The sequence below is a fragment of the Octopus sinensis genome, linkage group LG2, assembly GCF_006345805.1.
Source record: "Octopus sinensis linkage group LG2, ASM634580v1, whole genome shotgun sequence".
Taxonomy (NCBI): domain Eukaryota; kingdom Metazoa; phylum Mollusca; class Cephalopoda; order Octopoda; family Octopodidae; genus Octopus; species Octopus sinensis.
Window position 1 is genome coordinate 10,406,042 of NC_042998.1, and position 21,853 is coordinate 10,427,894.

Consider the following 21,853-nt stretch of genomic DNA (forward strand, 5'->3'; position numbering starts at 1 on the left):
TATTAGACTGCGGCCATGCAGGGGCACCGCCTTGGTGAATTTTTAGTCGAATGAATCGATTCCAGTATATTTTAAAAAATCTTGGTACTTATACTATCGGTCTCTTTTACCGAACCACTAAGTTACGGGGATGTAAACACATCAACAGCGGTTGCCAAGCAGTGGTGTGGGACAAACACATACACAAACACTCACACGCACGCAAACACAGACACACAAAGACACAGACACACACTCACTCACACACACACACACATACACACACACACACACACACACACACACACACACACACGCACATACACACACACACACACACGCACGCACGCTTACACGTCTACCTAGTCCACTTACAAGGCTTCGGTCTCTTCAAGGCTATAGGAGAAGACACTTGCCCAAGTTGCCATGCAATGGAATTGAACCCGGGGCCATGTGGTTTGGAACCAGAGTTCTTACAACCATATCGTACAATGATTGCCTACGAAAGGATTTTCAAAACGCTCTCACATGATAAACGCAAATACGCCTACCGGAAGGCAGACACAATGTATATACTCTCTTACTCTTTTACTTGTTTCAGTCATTTGACTGCGGCCATGCTGGAGCACCGCCTTTAGTCGAGCAAATCGACCCCAGTACTTATTCTATCGGTCTCTTTTGCCGAACCGCTAAGTGACAGATAGAATACACCAGCATCGGTTGTCAAGCAATGCTAGGGGGACAAACACAAACGCACACACACACATACATATATATATATACATATATACGACAGGCTTCTTTCAGTTTCCGTCTACCAAATCCACTCACAAGGCATTGGTCGGCCCGGGGCTATAGCAGAAGACACTTGCCCAGGGACTGAACCCGGAACCATGTGGTTGGTTAGCAAGCTACTTACCACACAGCCACTCTTGCGCCTATCCCCCTTTTTCCATCAAAATACTATACGTTGACGTAATATAAACCACATCGCCAACGAATGCACACCTCTGCAAGCTAAACTATCCATTTCCGTCAAGTCATAGTTTGTGCTTGACATTTATGAATAGAGTAGAAGAGGCTGCACCAGCACTTAGAGGGTGCGTATTTCCTGCTGAGTAAATCTGGAGTAGGTAAGTAGCTTGCTTACGAACCACATGGTTCCGGGTTCAGTCCCACTGCGTGGCACCTTGGGCAAGTGTCTTCCGCTATAGCCTCGGGCCGAACAAAGCCTTGTGAGTGGATTTGGTAGACGGAAACTGAAAGAAGCCCGTCATATATATATATATATATATATATATATATATATATATGTGTGTGTGTGTGTGTGTGTGTGTGTGTGTGTCTGTGTGTCTGTGTTTGTCTCCCTAGCATTGCCTGACAACCGATGCTGGTGTGTTTACGTCCCCGTAACTTAGCGGTTCGGCAAAAGAAGCCGATAGAATATATAAGGCGCAGGAGTGGCTATGTGGTAAGTAGCTTGCTTACCAACCACATGGTTCCGGGTTCAGTCCCACTGCGTGGCACCTTGGGCAAGTGTCTTCCGCTATAGCCTCGGGCCGACCAAAGTCTTGTGAGTGGATTTGGTAGACGGAAACTGAAAGAAGCCCGTCGTATATATGTATATATATATGTATATATATATACATATGTGTGTTTGTGTGTCTGTGTTTGTCCCCCTAGCATTGCTTGACAACCGATACTGGTGTGTTTACGTCCCCGTCACTTAGCGGTTCGGCAAAAAGAGACCGATAGAATAAGTACTGGGCTTACAAAAAGAATAAGTCCCGGGGTCGATTTGCTCGACTAAAAAGGCGGTGCTCCAGCATGGCCGCAGTCAAATGACTGAAACAAGAAAAAGAGAGTAAAAAGAGTAAAGAGTAGAGTAGAAGAGGTTGCGCCAGCACTTAGCGGGGGTGCGTATTTGCTGCTGAGTAATCTGGAGTAACGTAAAGTGAAGCGCTTTATTTCGAGATACAACTCGCCATGCATGTACTTCAAGACAATCTTAGCTGATTAATCATGAGCTGATTATTCAAACAGCTAACTCATGCTCCTTCACATCGAGTGGATTTTGTTTCCTCTCTTTACTCTCTTTTACTCTTTTTCTTGTTTCAGTCATTTGACTGCGGCCATGCTGGAGCACCGCCTTTTTAGTCGAGCAAATCGACCCCGGGACTTATTCTTTTGTAAGCCCAGTACTTATTCTATCGGTCTCTTTTTGCCGAACCGCTAAGTAACGGGGACGTAAACACACCAGCACCGGTTGTCAAGCAATGCTAGGGGGACAAACACATACACACACATACATATATATGTATATATATATATATATATATATATACGACAGGCTTCTTTCAGTTTTCGTCTATCAAATCCACTCACAAGGCATTGGTCGGCCCAAGGCTATAGCAGAAGACACTTGCCCAAGGTGCCACGCAGTGGGACTGAACCCGGAACTATGTGGTTGGTTAGCAAGCTACTTACCACACAGCCACTCCTACACCCTGTTTATCTGATTCTAAACAATGTCTTCTGTTTTGCAAAAAATATAAGTAACCTAAGTACAGTGCATATGACGCCAGACTGCCGTCTTCCTTCCCGCCTTTTGTCTCTTCTACCCGTCTTTTGTCTCTTCTACCCGTCTTTTGTCTCTTCTACCCGTCTTTTGTCTCTTCTACCCGTCTTTTGTCTCTTCTACCCGTCTTTTGTCTCTTCTACCCGTCTTTTGTCTCTTCTACCCGCCTTTTGTCTCTTCTACCCGTCTTTTGTCTCTTCTACCCGTCTTAGTACCGGTAAGATGTTAGGCTTTTTTAAATTCTTTGTGAAATAAGAAACCTCTCTTGATCAAGCAGACTTTAAAATCAACACTGTTCTATTTGACGTAATGCTCAAATGGATTAAACAAGTGCACTGTTAGTCGTGTGTATGTGCTTGTGTGCGAATGTTCTCACTACATTGGAAAGTTTGTAGCAGAGTGAACATTGTTTATGACGAGGAAGACATCAGTAGTATATGCACAGCCATTTAAGAAAGCAAACACACACACAGACACACACACACACACACACACACACACACACACACACACACACACACACACACACACACACACACACACACACAAACACACACAAACACACACACACACACACAGATAACTTAACTGAATATGGAAACCAGACTGTTAGTGCAGCCGTTTTTTGGTTGTCACATCCTGGGTGGTTTGCTGGTTCAAGGGTGGAGGACGAATATATATACATATTCTGTGTCTACATAGGTACCGTGGAGGCACAATGGCCCAGTGGTTAAGGTAGCGGACTCGCAGTGGTAGGATCGCGGTTTCGATTCTTTGACCGGGCGTTGTGAGTGTTTATTGAGCGAAAGCACCTAAAGCTCTACGAGGCTCCGGCAGGGAGAGGTGGCGATCCCTGCTCGCTTAGCCAGCGGGGTGGCGTCATTTGAAGGCTAAAACAATGTGAAGCGCATTGTGACCAGCGATGTGTAGCAACATCTGATAGCCTGGTCGGTCACGGTAATCACGGTGATATAGGTACCAGCACTTAAAGCTAATAGTGAGCACACAGCGCATGCCCTCAAAGTAGAAAAAGAGAGAGAGAGAGAGAGAGTTGAACCGTTACTAAGTTGGGACTCATTTTCAGCTGAGTAGATGGAGCAATGTGAAACGAAGTGTTTTTGGTCAAAGGCAATCATGAACCCAACACTGTAACCATTAGACTCCTAGCCCAACCCAGTCCAGTGTAGAACGTGTACCCGTATAACCTAAGTCATTACATCTGAAACCCTCCCTGCCCTAATGTATATCTAATACTGAGTTGTCGAATATATCTTTCTTCATTTACGACACAGTGTCTCTAGCACTGTATTATCCAAAGTGTTGCTCCGTTTTTAAGACAAGATGTGACTGAATATGAATTGGTTTCTATTTTTAGCAGAGGAGGCAACCGCATAGAGACTTTTGAAATTTAGTACTTTTATCTTGTCCCACATTTGGGGATACGATAATTGCCAATCTACGCTTACATTTGATGTGTACTGTGTACTAGTGTACTAGTGGGACCCGTGAATATTTCACGGAGTTAATGATAAACCTATTTGGTTATTTCTGAAAACTCTATTAAAAAAAAAAACATATCCTAAATGTTTGGGGCGGGGTTAATCGATTACTTCGACTCGTACTCAACTGGTAGTTGTTTTTTTTTTTGACCCCGAAGGTCTGATTGCCTAAGTCAATCTCGGCGGAAATTGAATCCGCGTAACATTTTGTGCGGTGTGCTTGCCTCCTTAATTTATGACGCAATAATAAAAAGATTGTGGGAACCGGATCTCCAGTTTTATTCTGAGCAGGAGTGGCTGTGTGGTAAGTAGCTTGCTAACCAACCACATGGTTCCGGGTTCAGTCCCACTGCGTGGCATCTTGGGCAAGTGTCTTCTGCTATAGCCCCGGGCCGACCAATGCCTTGTGAGTGGATTTGGTAGACGGAAACTGAAAGAAGCCTGTCGAATATATGTATATATATATGTATGTGTGTGTTTGTGTGTGTGTGTTTGTCCCCCGAGCATTGCTTGACAACCGATGCTGGTGTGTTTACGTCCCCCGTCACTTAGCGGTTCGGCAAAAGAAACCGATAGAATAAGTACTGGGCTTACAAAGAATAAGTCCCGGGGTCGATTGCTCGACTAAAGGCGGTGCTCCAGCATGGCCGCAGTCAAATGACTGAAACAAGTAAAAGATACAATGTGTGATCTATTCAAAAGAGAACAAACTATGCTTAATAACCGATTAGAAGTTGGATATACACGAATTTATGTGGAGTTTTAAGCAAACGGTAACTGTTCCTTTGTCTCATTTGAAATAGCATCTTTTCAAAACAGACACGGATGCAAGAGAAGAAATCCCCTTACTAACGTCGCTTAATCGTTCAATATATTTTGTTTTCCTCGTACAATACTCCTACAGTATATCTCCCGATAGATATCTGTTTCTTCCTTAGCAATAGTCAACTCGAAGAGACATCATATACTTTAGTTAGATAAGGCTTAACGACAGCGCACAGTGATGGCTATAAAATAAGGACCTTAATTAACTATTAGTAATTATTGAATGGGAAAAGATCATGGAAGAAAGTAAAGACTATAAAGTAGACTTACGTTGGCCCATACTGGAAAGATAGCGTCGTTAAGTGAGCATTGGTTAAGGCAAGTAATACAATGCCAATAATATACACATAATCATTTGAGAAGTACACAGGAAATGTCCGCTGTTCCGGTAAATAGTTGCAAAACATGAAGAATGGAATACAGATGAGGCCTCTGATAATTGCTACTAACCAAATATACTTCACTGTAGGCTATAAAGAGAAAGAGTAAACATATATTATAAATATAAATATGAATATATATATTTATATACATAACAATTATGTTTATATACCAACAGAATGTGGCAGTCCTATAAAGGACAATGTAAGTGTTGTTTTTTTCATATAAATATGAAAATAAAACAAAGGAAAATGCATACATTTTACATAGTTTTCGTGTAATTTAAAATTTATTCTATATTGTGTTTGTCGACCGGTTTCACTTTCGCTAATCACGACATTGAAATTATTGTAATTTCATATTTTCTTAAGAAGATTTTAGTCCATGTTGTATGTGGAGAAGTTTATGAATGAATGATTCAACAAGCAGAAAAATCTAAGTGGGGGGGGGGGGTAATTGGCGATCGTTATTACTGGGGACAGGGAAGGTAATTGTTCATCTTTCGGGAGAGGATAAATAAATGTACACAAAACTCAAAAGCTAAAGTAGTGAGATGAAATATGTATAGTGATGGGTATGTTATCATAAATCAAAATATATACTGAGATCAAAGTTGGTTATGCACTGATATTTAGACGTGTTCTGTATTTTTTGATGAACAAATATTCATTATTTTAACGCTCTCATACAGAAATTGTCTCTTTGCACTGGTTGATGGGTGAAAACTGTGAAGTTTGGTTGGATATTACCGGCACATCTCTCTATGTGTTCATTCAAAGGAATCTGTATTGCATGAACCAGATCTGTTCCTTGTATATATATATATATATATATATACCCTCCTTCTTCCATTTTCCTGAGCGCCTAATAATAATAATACTGTAATTGTTCCACGTGTTGTTGTTTTTTCTGTTTTCCCGTTTGGATTAACCTTATATATATATATTGATATATATATATATACATGAGGAAAAGATCCTTCTGTTGCTAATATATATATGTGCGCGCGCGCGTGTGTATGTGTGAATGTGTGTGCGTGTGTGCGTGTGTGAGTGTGTTGTGTGCGTGTGTGTGTGTGTGAGTGTGTGTATGTATATATATATATATATATCTTAATATATAAAATCCGTTCCGCATATATATCCACATATATATTAGCAACAGAAGCAGTGTTAAGACCGAATGGCTATCTTCATATTCTACTTAATATGGGTTAGAATGCTGTATCATTGCTGTATTCACCCCGAGAGATCCTGTCATATAGCTCTACTGTGTTAAGAACACGGGAACATATCGTTAGCAGACGAAACTATCTGCCATGGGCACTGGAACAGCCAGATCATGTGATTTCAGCGTATTTGCACTTCCTCAGTAGCAGGCATTTGCTCGTTTCATGCCAGCCAAATCTCTGCCAACAATATATAAAATAACAGAGCGCTCGCCTGCCACTGATATTTGCTTGTGCTCTTAGTAATGTAAGTCTATATGAGAGAGTCTCTTAAAGCGAACACGGCGACCGAATAATACATTCACGTTAAGTAGGGCATAAAGAATGCCATTTGATATAACTACATTTTCTGTCACAAGTATTTATTTCTTTTTAAAGTTTTCTGGCTATTTGCAACAACCAGTGACTGAACAGTCACTGTTATTCTATATATTATTGGCAGCGAGATTTGGCTGACCTGCGACGAAAGACACATATCACAGAAGAAGTGCATGTTCGCCGAAATCACGCGATCTACCAGTTCCGGTGCTCATGCCAGACAATTCTCAACTAACGATATATGTCTGTGCTTTTAGCTCTGTACGTCTATATTAGAGACGAATATCTCTGTAATACAAATACGACGCTTTAATAATACATTCACGTTAAGTAGGATATAAAGATTGCCATTTGATACATACATATGTGGTTGAGTGCATGTGTGTAGATATATATATATTTATATATATATATGTTTAAATATTTGTTGTGCAAGATTTTTTATGTGAAGTCGTGTGTGTTGAAACAGATATTGTTATATTTCGGAATGGTCATATTGCCAGTTAGCCAATAAAAAACACACGCACTATATATTTGGTGTTATTTTGCTTCAGTGATATTATTTTTTACATTAATCTTAATCTTATTTCGGCCAAAGTTCTTTCGTCACACTCCTGTGACCGCATCAGTGGTCCTTTGTTTTCTTCTCACTTATTTGTGTCTCTCCTTACTAACCGTCAGCCATTTTGTAGTAAGGAGAGACACAAATAAGTGAGAAGAAAACAAAGGACCACTGATGCGGTCACAGGAGTGTGACGGAAGAACTTTGGCCGAAATAAGATTAAGATTAATGTAAAAAATAAATATCACTGAAGCAAAATAACACCAAATATATAGTGCGTGTGTTTTTATTGGCTAAACTGGCAATATGACCATTCCGAAATATAACAATATATATATATATATATATATGTATGTATTATGTACGTATATATATATGTATATATTATATATATATATATATATACATACATATATAGGTTCAGTAAAAATTTAGATTCAGTTGAATATGGTACTTAAGTTAAAGGCACCAGAATTTGGTATGGTATTATCCATATAATTCAAAATGGGGTGATTATATCCTTGCTGCTTATTTTGAGTATATATATATATATATATATATATATATATATATATATGTACATATGTACTTAACACATTAAATAAAAACATGCATTAACTTAAAAAAACTGACTCCTGATTGAAAGTAGAATTTTGATTCTGGTTAATTATATGTGTGTGTGTGTGTATATGTGTGTATCACTGTGAGTCTGAATATACATATATGTATTTTTGTATGTGCGTTCATGTGTATGTGTTGAGTGGACACTGATATCAAATAAGATGGTAAGTACTTATAGTATGCTAATTAGTGACTCCAGTTCTCTGAAGTTACTAGATTTGCTATGTATACAAAACTGATTGGCTACTTTTTTCCGCCTACAGAATTAAATTTGCTCTGCTTATAAGTCTACTACAAAGGATACATACATCTGTCTGTCTGTCTGTCCCTCTTTCTCTCACACTCTCTCTCACTCTTTCACTTTCTCTCAACATATATGTACTTATATCTATGTATATGTATATATATAGGCATAAAATTGATAATTTTATTACATTACGTCAATTGACGTAATGTAATAGGTATGTGCTATGAGTGCTCACTTTGGTTTACCACTAAAACCTCGTCTTCAACTACAACAAAGATGTGTGGTGCTGAAATTGCCTATCCATGGTGGATAGAAGTGGTTTATCACTGAGCGAGTAGGCATACATTAAAACAGTTAATGAACCAGCAAAACTTTTGACATCATTCTAGTACATATAATTTATAATATAAACATAGCACAAAGGCGGTAAGCTGGTAGAAACGTTAGCACGCCGGACGAAATGCGTAGCCGTATTTCGCCTGCCGCTACGTTCTGAGTTCAAATTCCGCCGAGGTCGACTTTGCCTTTCAGCCTTTCGGGGTCGATAAATTAAGTACCAGTTATGCACTGGGGTCGTTGTAATCGACTTAATCCCTTTGTCTGTCTTTTTTGTCCCCTCTATGTTTAGCTCCTTGTGGGTAGTAAATAAATAGGTATATCGTCTGCCGCTACGTTCTGAGTTCAAATTCCGCCGAGGTCGACTTTGCCTTTCATCCTTTCGGGGTCGATAAATTAAGTACCAGTTATGCACTGGGGTCGTTGTAATCGACTTAATCCCTTTGTCCGTCCTTGTTTGTCCCCTCTATGTTTAACCCCTTGTGGGTAGTAAAGAAATAGGTATTTCGTCTGTCTTTACGTTCTGAGTGTAAATTCCGCCGAGGTCGACTTTGCCTTTCATCCTTTCGGGGTCGATAAATTAAGTACGTTGCGTACTGGGGTAGATCTAATCGACTGGATCCCTCCCACCAAATTTCTGGCCTTGTTCCTAGAGTAGAAAAGAATGTTTATATTATGAATTAAATGTTCTAGAATGATGCCAGATGTATTCTTGTTTTAATATATATATTTTTTATTCTTTTAGTTACTTCAGTCATTTTGACTGTGGCCATGCTGGAGCACCTCCTTTTAGTCGAACAAATTGACTCCTGGACTTATTCTTTGTAAGCCTGGTATTTATCCTATGGGTCTCTTTGTCGAGCCGCTAGGTTATGGAGACGTAAACACACGATTGACTTCTTTCAGTTTCCGTCTAACAAATTCACTCTCAAGGCTTTGGTCGGCTCGAGGCTATCATAGAAGGCACTTGCCCAAGGTGACATGCAGCGGGACTGAACCCCGAACCATGTGGTTGGGAAGCAAGCTTCTTACCACACAGCCACGCCTGGACAGGATAGATAGGTATTAACAGATATAGCAAACTGGTGGTTTAATCATTTGTGACATCAGTTTCTATATAAAATTTTCTGGGAAAACAGGTAAAAATAGAAAATTGTATGTATATGTGTGTATGTATGTATGCATGCATATATGTACAAAATGGCGATGGTTGGTATCTATTGCTATGCTATCACTTATTATTCAGAGTATATGCGAGCATCCAGCAAGAGTAAAAACCGAAAACTCTGTAAGATAGATGAAGGACAGTACCAACTGCAACTAAATCCAAGGAAGGAAACAGACTCCACTTGAATGGAAGCTTCTCCAATGTTTGATTCTATACAGGACTGGTTCTGGGTGCAGGAAACCCCAAGACCAAAATGGAAATTCTATGGAAACAACTTAACCAGCATTAAGGAGAAAGGAGAGCACGAGTTGAAAAGGTAGTGTTATATGGTAGTACGTTAGTCCAGAAAGATAGGGTAAACTGAATCGATTGCATAAATTTTATGTAATTTGTGTATGGTGTCTATAGATGTAATAGATTTAATATTTCCCTCTGAGAAACATTTTTTCACGCTGAGAGTTGCTGAAGCATGGAACAAACTGCCGGCATCAGTTGTTAGTTGTCAGAGCACTGCATCCTTCAAAACGTCCATGCTTTCTGAGATTCGCCAACACTACACTTGATTTTCTCCCCTCCATACACACACAAGCATGTATCTGACTCATACATTGTTCGCTTTCCAGACATTTGTACATTACTTCATATACTTTATATGCACTTTCTGACAAGTTGTGGTGCACCTGAGCACTGTATACAATAATTTCATTATTATCATTATTATTATTATGAGATAGCAGGGATCTTGTACTAATGCTGAGAGATACTTCGAAAAGGCTTATCCATTCTACATATCTCTATTGAGAGTAGGGAATAAGTAGGCTGTTGTGTAGTTTGAGAAGAAAAATAAATACTTAGTTGCTTCTTACTGTGAGTTGGTTTTTAATATAAAGAGTTGTTTATGATTGTAATTACATATCAAGTTAACACTTGTAGTTGTATATTTAGTTGAAATAAACAAAAGTTTTATACACCCAGACAAATATTTATACGTATGTATGTATGTACGTCATCATTCAGGTTTATTTTGATTTTTTGCTAATAGAGAAAATGCCGGTTTCTAACCTAGATCCAAGGCACCTTCATTGGAATTTTCACATCAACAGCAGGGTATGTATGTATGTATGTATGTATGTATGTATGTATGTATGTATGTATGTATGTATGTATGTATGTATGTATGTATGTATGTATGTCTTTGTGTATGTATTTCAGTGTTATGAATGTATCTGAGCAAGTTAATGAGAGATACGAACCACAGCTGCATGATATTCAACATGTCACCTGATTTATTCGCTGAATCAAGGCTACTCCCTGGGGTTCGGAGTAGAGCGGTCGATCTACACTTTGGCCATTAAGAGAAATTAAATCAAGTTTGAGAAGACAAGTAAACACTTAGTTGCTTCTTACTGCGATTTGGTCTTGAATATAAAGAAGCAAATGAGAGGCAAGGTTTATGCACACAGACATAAATATTTATACGTATGTATGAATCTAATGGCGCAGGAGTAGCTGTGTGGTAAGTAGCTTGCTTACCAACCACATGGTTCCGGGTTCAGTCCCACTGCGTGGCACTTTGGGCAAGTGACTTCTACTATAGCCTCGGGCCGACCAAAGCCTTGTGAGTGGATTTGGTAGACGGAAACTGAAAGAAGCCCGTCGTATATATATATATATATATATATACGTGTGTGTTTGTGTGAGTGTGTTTGTCCCCCTAGCATTGCTTGACAACCGATGCTGGTGTGTTTATGTCCCCGTTACTTAGCGGTTCGGCAAAAGAGACCGATAGAATAAGTACTGGGCTTACAAAAGAATAAGTCCCGGGGTCGAGTTGCTCGATTAAAGGCGGTGCTCCAGCATGACAGCAGTCAAATGACTGAAACAAGTAAAAGAGTAATGCAGGAGCTTAAGCGAACTGAAAGAATGTCGTCTGACGTATTAGAGATTGCAACACTATCCTTTTCTGATGTGGAGGCGCAATGGCCCAGTGGTTAGGGCAGCGGACTCGCGGTCATAGGATCGCGGTTTCGATTCCCAGACCGGGCGTTGTGAGTGTTTATTGAGCGAAAACACCTAAAAGCTCCACGAGGCTCCGACAGGGGATGGTAGTGATCCCTGCTGTACTCTTTCACCACAACTTTCTCTCACTCTTACTTCCTGTTTCTGTTGTACCTGTATTTCAAAGGGCCGGCCTTGTCACTCTCTGTGTCACGCTGAATATCCCCGAGAGCTACGTTAAGGGTACACGAGTCTGTGGAGTGCTCAGCCACTTACACGTTAATTTCACGAGCAGGCTGTTCCGTTGATTCGGATCAACCGGAACCCTCGTCGTCGTAACCGACGGAGTGCTTCCATCCTTTTCTGATCATACCGCACTGTCTTGAAGGAAACATTGGAGATTATAATCATGGGTAAAGAAAAAGACAGAGTCGTCACAAGTGAAATAATCTGTGATCATATGTTTGTCTGAGTAGGTATGAGTTGGAGGCTAAAGAAAATCAATAACACCTCGTTATAGAAAATGTAACGAAGAACTGTAAATAGAGTACACGACCATGCACTTGTGTGTGTGTGTGTGTGTGTGTGTGTGTGCGATGTGGAATCAAATTGTAATCCCCTTGCCAAGAAGTATATCATGCCTAAGTCAAAATTGAATATTTAACCTCAACGAGTTTAGATTTTTAAAAGTAAAGTTTGTTAAGTATCAATGTATGTATGTATGTATGTATGTATGTATGTATGTATGTATGTATGTATGTATGTATGTATGTATGTATGTATGTATGTATGTATGTATGTATGTATGTATGTATGTATGTATGTATGTATGTATGTATGTATGTATGTATGTATGTATGTATGTATGTGTGTGTGTATGTATGTATGTGTGTGTGTATGTATGTATGTATGTATGCATGTATGCATGCATGTATGTATGTATGTATGTATGTATGTATGCATGCATGTATGTATGTATGTATGTATATATGTATGTATGTATGTATGCATGTATGCATGCATGCATGTATGTATGTATGTATGTATGTGTGTGTGCGCACTTAAGTATGTATATGAATATGTGCATAACAAATAAAATGTTTACATATTTAAAACGTCTGGATGGCAGAGTTCCTACGACTGCGAATGTATTGAAGTTTAGAAAACACATCACTGGAATCCAATATGTATCTGCAAAGATAATTTAAAAAAAAATTATGAACGTCATTGAAATAAGCAGTACGAAGAAGTGTGATATCGTATATTCACATCATATACACAAATGGTTCTCAGAATCAATGTTGTTATCCCAACTGGGGTAATATCAATAGTATAGGGCAGTGGTTTTCAACCAGGGTTCCGCCAGTACAGTCCAGGGGTTCCGCAAGAAGTTACAAAACTGCTAAAATCGGCAGTAATTTTTAATTCTCATGTGCAGATATGTATGCATAAGACTATTAAATTATTGCACAGGGGTTCCTCGAGCCAGTGGAATGTTTCCATGGGGTTTCGCTCCAGCAAAAAGGTTGAAAAGCACTGGTATAGGGAGAGAAGCCTACAATTTCAAGCCCTTAATTGGCATGAAGCAAGGCATCATCCTTCATGAAAGGAAGCGGGAGCTGTTTCAAACGAAATATATAAATGTTAAGGCTCACATCAGTTCTTCGAACTATATCGTTTGTGTGCTTTTTTTTCCAACTGCATCAAAAATGTATAGAGCCAGTAGGAAAGCACAAAGCCACCAGCCGAAGTGTCTTCTATCCAATAAAACGAAATATGGGTCAATCTGAGGCTACAGAAAATGCTGTGGTTGCCCGATTGGTTGACCAGAAATTTTGATATCTATAAGATTATATTAAAGAACAATTACAAATCACTTACCGCTCATTGGGAAATGTATTCGTCTTACATCACCTGTGGTATTTGGAAAGTTCACGATTGTCGTAGTAAAGGTGAACCAGATGGTAAAACACATTTTCCAAATCTGTCGAAGAACAAATATCAATTTTCAAGTCAGGAACTGGACAACTAATTATGGAACAGACGAATAGTTGGCTGATATTTTTTTGACCCCCCAAAAACGATAGATAAAAGACAAAATCAACTTCGACGAGATTTTGAATAAATAAAGGGCACAAATAAATTCCGCAAATTATTTTAACCCGGTGCTCTACTGATTTTACTTTTCATCAGTTTCCAATGTTTAAAAAATATTGCTTTCTATTATTGACGCAGAACTACACGACTTTAGAAATGGACTCATATAGAAATGGATTATATAGACAAAATCATGTTGTTGTTCCCATATTTTGTGGATATCGAGGGATGAAATTCAGAATCAATTCCCCGCAGAACTTAGAACGTGACCAAATTTTCACAAGACATTTTTGTCCGGCGCTGAACCTATTCTGCCAATCTACCATTCAATTCATTCTCATTCCTCAACAGAAAAGATTAAGAAAGTAAGTAAAAATATCTATAGGCGCAGGAGTGGCTGTGTGGTAAGTAGCTTGCTAACCAACCACATGGTTCCGGGTTCAGTCCCACTGCGTGGCATCTTGGGCAAGTGTCTTCTGCTATAGCCCCGGGCTGACCAATGCCTTGTGAGTGGATTTCGTAGACGGAAACTGAAAGAAGCCTGTCGTATATATGTATATATATAAGTGTGTGTGTGTATATGTTTGTGTGACTGTGTTTGTTCCCCTAGCATTGCTTGACAACCGATGCTGGTGTGTTTACGTCCCCGTCACTTAGCGGTTCGGCAAAAGAAACCGATAGAATAAGTACTGGGCTTACAAAAAGAATAAGTCCCGGGATCGAGTTGCTCGATTAAAGGCGGTGCTCCAGCATGGCCGCAGTCAAATGACTGAAACAAGTAAAAGAGAGAGACAAAATCATGTTATTGCTACATATTTTGTGGATGTCGAGGAATGAAATTCAAAATCAATTCCCTGCAGAACTTAGAACGTGACCAAATTTTCACAAGACATTTTCGTCCGGCGCTGAACCTATTCTGCCAATCTACCATTCAATTCATTCTCATTCCTCAACAGAAAACATTAAGAAAGTAAGTAAAAATAACTATTTTCGAACTAGGTACAAGATAAACTAAAATATTTAGAGAATTTCTTCAACGAAGAAATTCTGAGGTTTCATCAAATTTAGTAACGTCTTGTTATAGTAACGTCTCTCGAATGTTAGCTGTAAATGACAAACAACTTCGTCTTGACCTTGATTTTTATTTTTATCTGCTCCAGTCGGACAGGCAAATTGCAAAGACTGTAAAGAGGCAAGTGTTTACGAATAGTAGTGAGGGGAAATAAAACGATCAGAGAGAAAGAGAGAGAGGGGGGAGAGAGAGAAGGAGGGAGGGAGGGAGGGAGGGGAATAGAGAGAGAGAGAGAGAGAGCTGAAAATAAAGAATCTGAACTATGAAATGAAATCGAAACGTTGATTGAAATCTAGAACACAATGAAATTGTAATAAAGATTTATGAATTTATGCATCAAAATACAGAAGCACAGTACTCCATCGCAATATCACAGTTCACTCCTCTGTGGTGTTGTTTTGCTTTTATAATAAAATAAATATATACAAATTATTAAAAAAAAAATAATAAAAAATATACAGTAGGAGTGGCAGTGTGGTAAGTAGCTTGCTAACCAACCACATGGTTCTGGGTTCAGTCCCACTGCGTGGCATCTTTGGCAAGTGCCTTCTGCTATAGCCTCGGGCCTACCAAAGCCTTGTGAATGGATTTGGTAGACGGAAACTGAAAGAAGCCTGTCGTATATATGTATGTATGTATGTATGTATGTATATATATATATATATATATATATTTGTATGTGTGTGTGTGTATATGTTTGTGTGTCTGTGTTTGTCCCTTTAGCATTGCTTGACAACCGATGATGGTGTGTTTACGTCTCCGTCACTTAGCGGTTCGGCAAAAGAGACCGATAGAATAAGTACTGGGCTTACAAAGAATAAGTCCCGGGGTCGATTTGCTCGATTAAAGGCGGTGCTCCAGCATGGCCACAGTCAAATGACTGAAACAAGTAAAAGAGTAAAAGAGTAAAGAGAGTACAGTACTGTTTTTACTCCGCGGATTTTCACCTATCGCGGGGGTTTTGGAATGTAACACCCGCGATAGTCAATGTTTTAGAAAAGAAAAAGTTTATAAAACGTATAATTTCCATGGGTGCAGCAGGACATATTACAAGGCTATTATTATAAAGCTATTATTATTACAAGACCATTATTATTATTATTAATTACAAGACCATTAGTATTAAAAACTAGGTGTTATCCATCGCTATGCTGCCGGTAAAATTATTTGTTAATCTTTTAATAGCAGGCTGTCATATAGCGAAAGTCCAGTTAGTTACTATGGTGTCATCAACCTACCTACCTACCTACCTAGAATTTCAGACCCTGTGTCGGTAGCAGAAGGGATTACTTATATCTTGTATATTAGCAAGCTGGCAGAGTCGTCACTGCACCGGGAAAATGCTTAGTGGCATTTCTTTTAGCTTTATGTTCTGAGTTCAATTCTCGATGCAGTCGACTCCGCCTCTCATCCTCTTGAACTCGATAAAACATGTACCATTTGAGCACTGGGGTCGATATATTCGATCAACTTTTGCTGCTAAAATTTCAAGCCTTGTGGATTTATGGATTTATGCATCAAAATACAGAAGTACAGTACTCCTTCGCCACATCGCGGTTCACCTTTCGCGGTTCACCTTTCGCGGTTCACCTTTCGCGGTTCACCTTTCGCGGTTCACCTTTCGCGGTTCACCTTTCGCGGTTTATTATTTAAGCTTACGTTGATTCCTCTGTGGTGTTGTTTTGTTTCAGATGCATTAAATTATCATATATATCATTAAATTATTATACATTTAAAAAATGAACATTTGTAGAAATAAAATTATTTATTTTTACAAACCTTTTTAAAAATCGTCCAGTATTGTGGTCTGACATTTATTTCTTTTCTAGGTTCAGCTTCACGTGAGACTTGATCGCTATAAAATCTATAAAAGGGCTGAAATATTTAATGTTTTGATATTAACAGATACACAAACAAAATAAAACAAAAACAAAAAAACAAGCTAAAATAAAAAGAAAATATGCTAAAAGATACACGTTTATGCATATAAGCGAGGGGTCAAAATATTGTGGAAGTTCAGACTGGAGAGTAGTTGGGTGCTTCTAGTAGCCTGCATGTCTGTAGTCTTCTGCAGACCATACATTGTTAGTTCTATTAGGTTATGGTCCGAGAAAATCGTTGGTGTCACCCCAAAATTATGGATGAGTGCTGTGTTGTTTGTGAAAGAGAGGTCCAGGACATAAAGAGCATGTTAGCGACGTCAAGCACAGATTCGGTATTCCTCCAGCCATGTAGTGACCTGAGAAAATGTGACCTTCAGGCTATTTGACGTAAGAGAAGTTGAAATCTCCTAAAAGAAGTATGTGCAGGCTGTCATCCAGGTTGGTTAATACCTTTTACATGTCTTGGAAGCTCTCTTAAAAATAATTTTGTAAGACAAAATATTATCTAATAGGAGTTTTATTTGTTACGTACTATTACATTTAAGTAAATACTTTTAATATTAATTGATACTTTGGTTAATTCTACAAGTGAGTGTAATATTAAATCTATATATACTATATATAAATTAATAATATAGTAAGTTTAACTGATTTGTGTGTATGTATTTGAACCATTCTTCTATCTTTAATTCTTGTAGTCATAATTTGTAGTAGCATTTTGTATATAAGTTAGCATGAAGTTTTTTAGCATATATTACTTAGTTAGAATATGATTTAACTTAGATGGTTAGTAAAAAAAAATAAATAATTTAATGTATAGAGATTAAATTATAGTATTTACTTAATGTATATTTTGTATTTTATATATATATATATATATAGTGTTTTAAATATTTTGTTTTAATTATTTGTATTTGAATTATAGTTTGTAATTTTTTCTTATATAAGTTAAAATTTATTTTCATAGATAAAATAAATATTTATATCTGTTTATTCTAGTTTTATTTATACCACGTTTTTAACGAGATAAATTTTATAAATAGTAAGTCTAATGTATTAAGTTTAAAGATTTAGTTAACAGAATATATTTAAGATAGTTCATGTTTTTATTTTATGAATTATTATTGTATTTTGTTCGATTATTATTGGGAAATTACGTATTGTTATATATATTTATATTTTCTTACACGATAATATACGTATATTTATTTATTTAATTATTTTATTGTTTTTATCTTGGACCTGAAGAGTGACTATATTTAAATTGAATTGATCTTACTCTTATCAGTTTGAAAATATAGCCACGAAACACGTGTAGTCTTTTTACCAATTATATACTATCTATTTATTATTTTGTACTTAATTGTTTTATCGTATATTTAATTTTTTTCTATATGGTATGATTTAATTATATCTTTGTTATTTCATTGTTGAATTGCTACATGGTGGTTCTTCTCTAATTTATACACACACACACACACACACACACATATATATATATATGTGTGTGAGTATGTCTGTATATATATATATATTATATATATATATATATATATATATGTATGCATGTATGTATGCATGTATGTATGTATGTATGTATGTATGTATGTATGTATGTATGTATGTATCTATCTATCTATCTATATATATATATATATATATTAATATATGTATATACATATACATATATAAATACACACACATATATATATGTGTGTGTGTGTGTATATATATATATATTTTTTTTTTACATTTTTCAGCCATTTTGACTGCGGCCATGCTGGAGCACCGCCTTTAATCGAGCAACTCGACCCCAGGACTTATTCTTTGTAAGCCCAGTACTTATTCTATCGATCTCGTTTGCCGAACCGCTAGGTGACGGGGACATAAACACACCAGCATCGGTTGTTAAGCAATGCAAGGGAGACAAACACAGCTACACAAACATACACGCACACACACACACACACATATATATATATATACATATATACGACGGGCTTCTTTCAGTTTCCGTCTACCAAATCCACTCACAAGGCTTTGGTCGGCCCGAGGCTATAGTAGAAGACACTTGCCCAAGATGCCACGCAGTGGGACTGATATCGGAACCATGTGGTTGGTAAACAAGCTACTTACCACACAGCCACACCTGCGCCTGTTAATATAGGTGCAGGCGTGGCTGTGCGGTAACAAGGTTGCTTCACAACCACATGGTCCCAGGTTCTGTCCCACGTTGTAGCACCTTAGTCAAGTGTTTTCTACTATAGCCTCTAGTCGAGCAAAGCCTTGTGAGTGGATTTGGTATACGGAAACTGGAAGAAGCCCATCGTATGTATATATATATATATATATATATATATATATATATATATATATAGATATATATATATATATATGTGTGTGTGTGTGTGTGTGTGTGTGTCCGTGTGTGTATAATTATGCATGTATGTATTTGTATGTGTTTGTCCTCCCACCACCATCGTTTGATAACCGATGTTAGTGTGTTTATCTCCTCGAAACTTACCAGTTCGGCAAAAGAGACCGATAGAATAAGTACTAGGCTTACAAAGAATAAATCCTGGGGTCGATTTCTTCGAGTAAAGGCGGTGCTCCAGCATGGCTACAGTCAAAGTGACTGAAACGTAAAAGAGTAAAGAGTGTGTATGTGTGTGTGGGTGTAGTAGTAGTAGTAGTAGTAGTAGTAGTAGTAGTAGTGTAGTATCCTTCAGAAATGGCAGGTATTTTTTTATTTAATTAGCTTTACTATAATTTTTAATCCTTTTGCTTCGAGCTTTGACCTAATATTTTTGGAAGGGATAATCTTAGTCCTGTCTAATGACATATTGTCTTTGTGAATGCAAATTTATTAGTCGATTTGACAGTCAGTTATACCACGCTTATTTTTAAAGCCGTCTCCCTACTTTATAGTTCTCTAGCCTTCGTTTATTCTTTTCACTGACTCACGATATTTCACTATATCCCCTATTCCTATTTGTCAATAGATAATTCTCTCTTTTGTTCTTCAACTTCCAATATGCGTGCATATCTTCACTCCTTTAACAACACAGTGGAATTCCTCTCTCCCCCTCTCTAAATCCCCCTCTTCTTATCTCTGCTATTCGATCTCCTTAACTTTCCCTTTTGTTGAACCTTATCTTTCTTCTTTAAATCTCTCTTCTCTTACTCGAGCTGCTCTCTTCCTTTCTCACTCTTTTACACTCTCTTAACGTTTGATTACCCTCTCCACACACAAACATATACACACATGTGTATATACACTTTATTTACTTGTTGCATCTAGAGGAATAGGCAGAACTCGTCACATTTGAAAGCCTTGCAAAGCCGTTGAAATTGGTGCCGTTGGAGTTCCGCATAAAATATTGCAAATCGACACCAGTACTAAAGGTAAAAACATGAAGGGAGTTCTTGAGAACCAATCATATAGTGGGAAGCATTTGAGCTTACTTGTTAGGGTGGGACCTGCATGGTCGAACACAACATGGGTTATAAGTGGAAGTGAGACAAATGGGCCTGAAGTGCAGGTGGTAGGTGGAATAAGGCTAGTTCATTCTGAGGATCAGAGGCCGTTTTAGTATGGTAGAGGAAAGATAAATAGATAGATAGATAGATAGATAGATAGAGAGAGAGAGAGAGAAGGGAGTCTATGAGTAACTTTGCATCAATCAGTTGGGTGACTATACTCTACATGTGATCTATGATGAGTTGCTTCAACACAGCCCTAAATGTGAGGGCAATAATCCATGGTGAGCGTCGATTCAGCCTTTGTAGAGTGTCGGTAACTGTTGAGAGCTAAAGAATTTTCTGGTTCTGAGGAAAAAGACCAGTCTTTGAGAGTAGATCCCAAAGATATTAAAGATGTGCTGTTGTCAGAAGTTCTCGGTGACAAGGAGGCCTATGATAGATCGCTAGCCACTACGCAATCTTTATTTTCTCTCCTTTTTCTTTCAGTGTTTCTTTTTATTGAAGAGCGTAGGCTCGAAACGTTAAAAATTTTTTCCCTTCCTGAGCGTTAAACTAATACATCTGTTTGTTGTCTACACCACCTGTCTTCGTCCTTTGTTGTTTTGTGAATTCTCCCCATATATTACACGCTCCCGTGATCGCACCAAATGGTCCTGTCTCCTCTCATCACCCAACGAACTTTTACGGATTCTATACCTGGACTTTCTACTCTCGTACAATTCAGCTGCACCTCTCCTACCCATGGATTACACTGGATTCCTCTGTTGATGAAAAATCGCTCCAATACACCACGACGTTCGAAGCTTTTGAAACTTTGGAACTTTTCGTAACTTTTTTATACTTTCTAAACTTTTTTTTATACTTTCTGCTCTTTCCTATTGTTGTTTCTCCCTTCTCTGGTTGTTCTTATTCTGTTTTCTCTAATCCGCACCTGTTACCTTGCCTCTCTCTCTTTTCCCCCTTCGTCTTCTCTTTTCCCCTTCTTCCTCCTTTTCTCTCTGTTTCTTCCATCTTCGTCCTTTCCCTGTTTTATTTTCTTCTCCCACTTCTCATATATATATTTTTCTTCTCATACCTTTCGCATTTTTTCTCCTCACGCTTTCATTATCATTCGCCATGATAGATCGTTAGCCACTACTCATTCTTTATTTTCTCTCCCTGTTTCTTTCTGTGTTCCTTTCTGAAGAAGAGCGTAGGTTCGAAACGTTAAAATCTTTTTCACTTCCCGAGCGTTAAACTAATATATCTGTTTGTTGTCTACACACCTGTCTTTGTCTTCTTTTTTTTTGTGAATTCTCCACTATATATATATAATATATATATATATATATATATATATATATATATATATATATATATATATATATATGTATGTATGTATGTAGTATGTATGTATGTATGTATGTATATGCATATATTGTAAAGGAATATGTGACAATTGTTCGGTTGCCATAGTAAGAATCCGAGTTTCGGATGTCGAAGCGGAAACCTGCTCCGGCATCTCGTCAGTTATCGAGCAACCGAATAATTGTCACATATTATATTACAGATGAATTCCTCTATTTACATAATATCGAA

General features: G+C 37.9%; 1 protein-coding gene across 2 annotated transcripts in view; it reads right to left on the reverse strand.

Annotated features, from left to right (window-relative positions):
* Window positions 1-21,853, reverse strand: part of LOC115232593 (equilibrative nucleoside transporter 1-like) — a 70,568-nt gene that overhangs the window by 3,667 nt on the left and 45,048 nt on the right. For both annotated transcript variants that reach the window (XM_036511584.1, XM_036511580.1), the window contains 4 exons: window positions 16,689-16,784; window positions 13,622-13,724; window positions 12,846-12,931; window positions 5,152-5,351 (listed from right to left, as the gene is read on the reverse strand). In XM_036511584.1, the coding sequence (XP_036367477.1) occupies window positions 5,152-5,351; window positions 12,846-12,931; window positions 13,622-13,724; window positions 16,689-16,784 (485 nt within the window). The remainder of the gene's footprint in view (window positions 1-5,151; window positions 5,352-12,845; window positions 12,932-13,621; window positions 13,725-16,688; window positions 16,785-21,853) is intronic.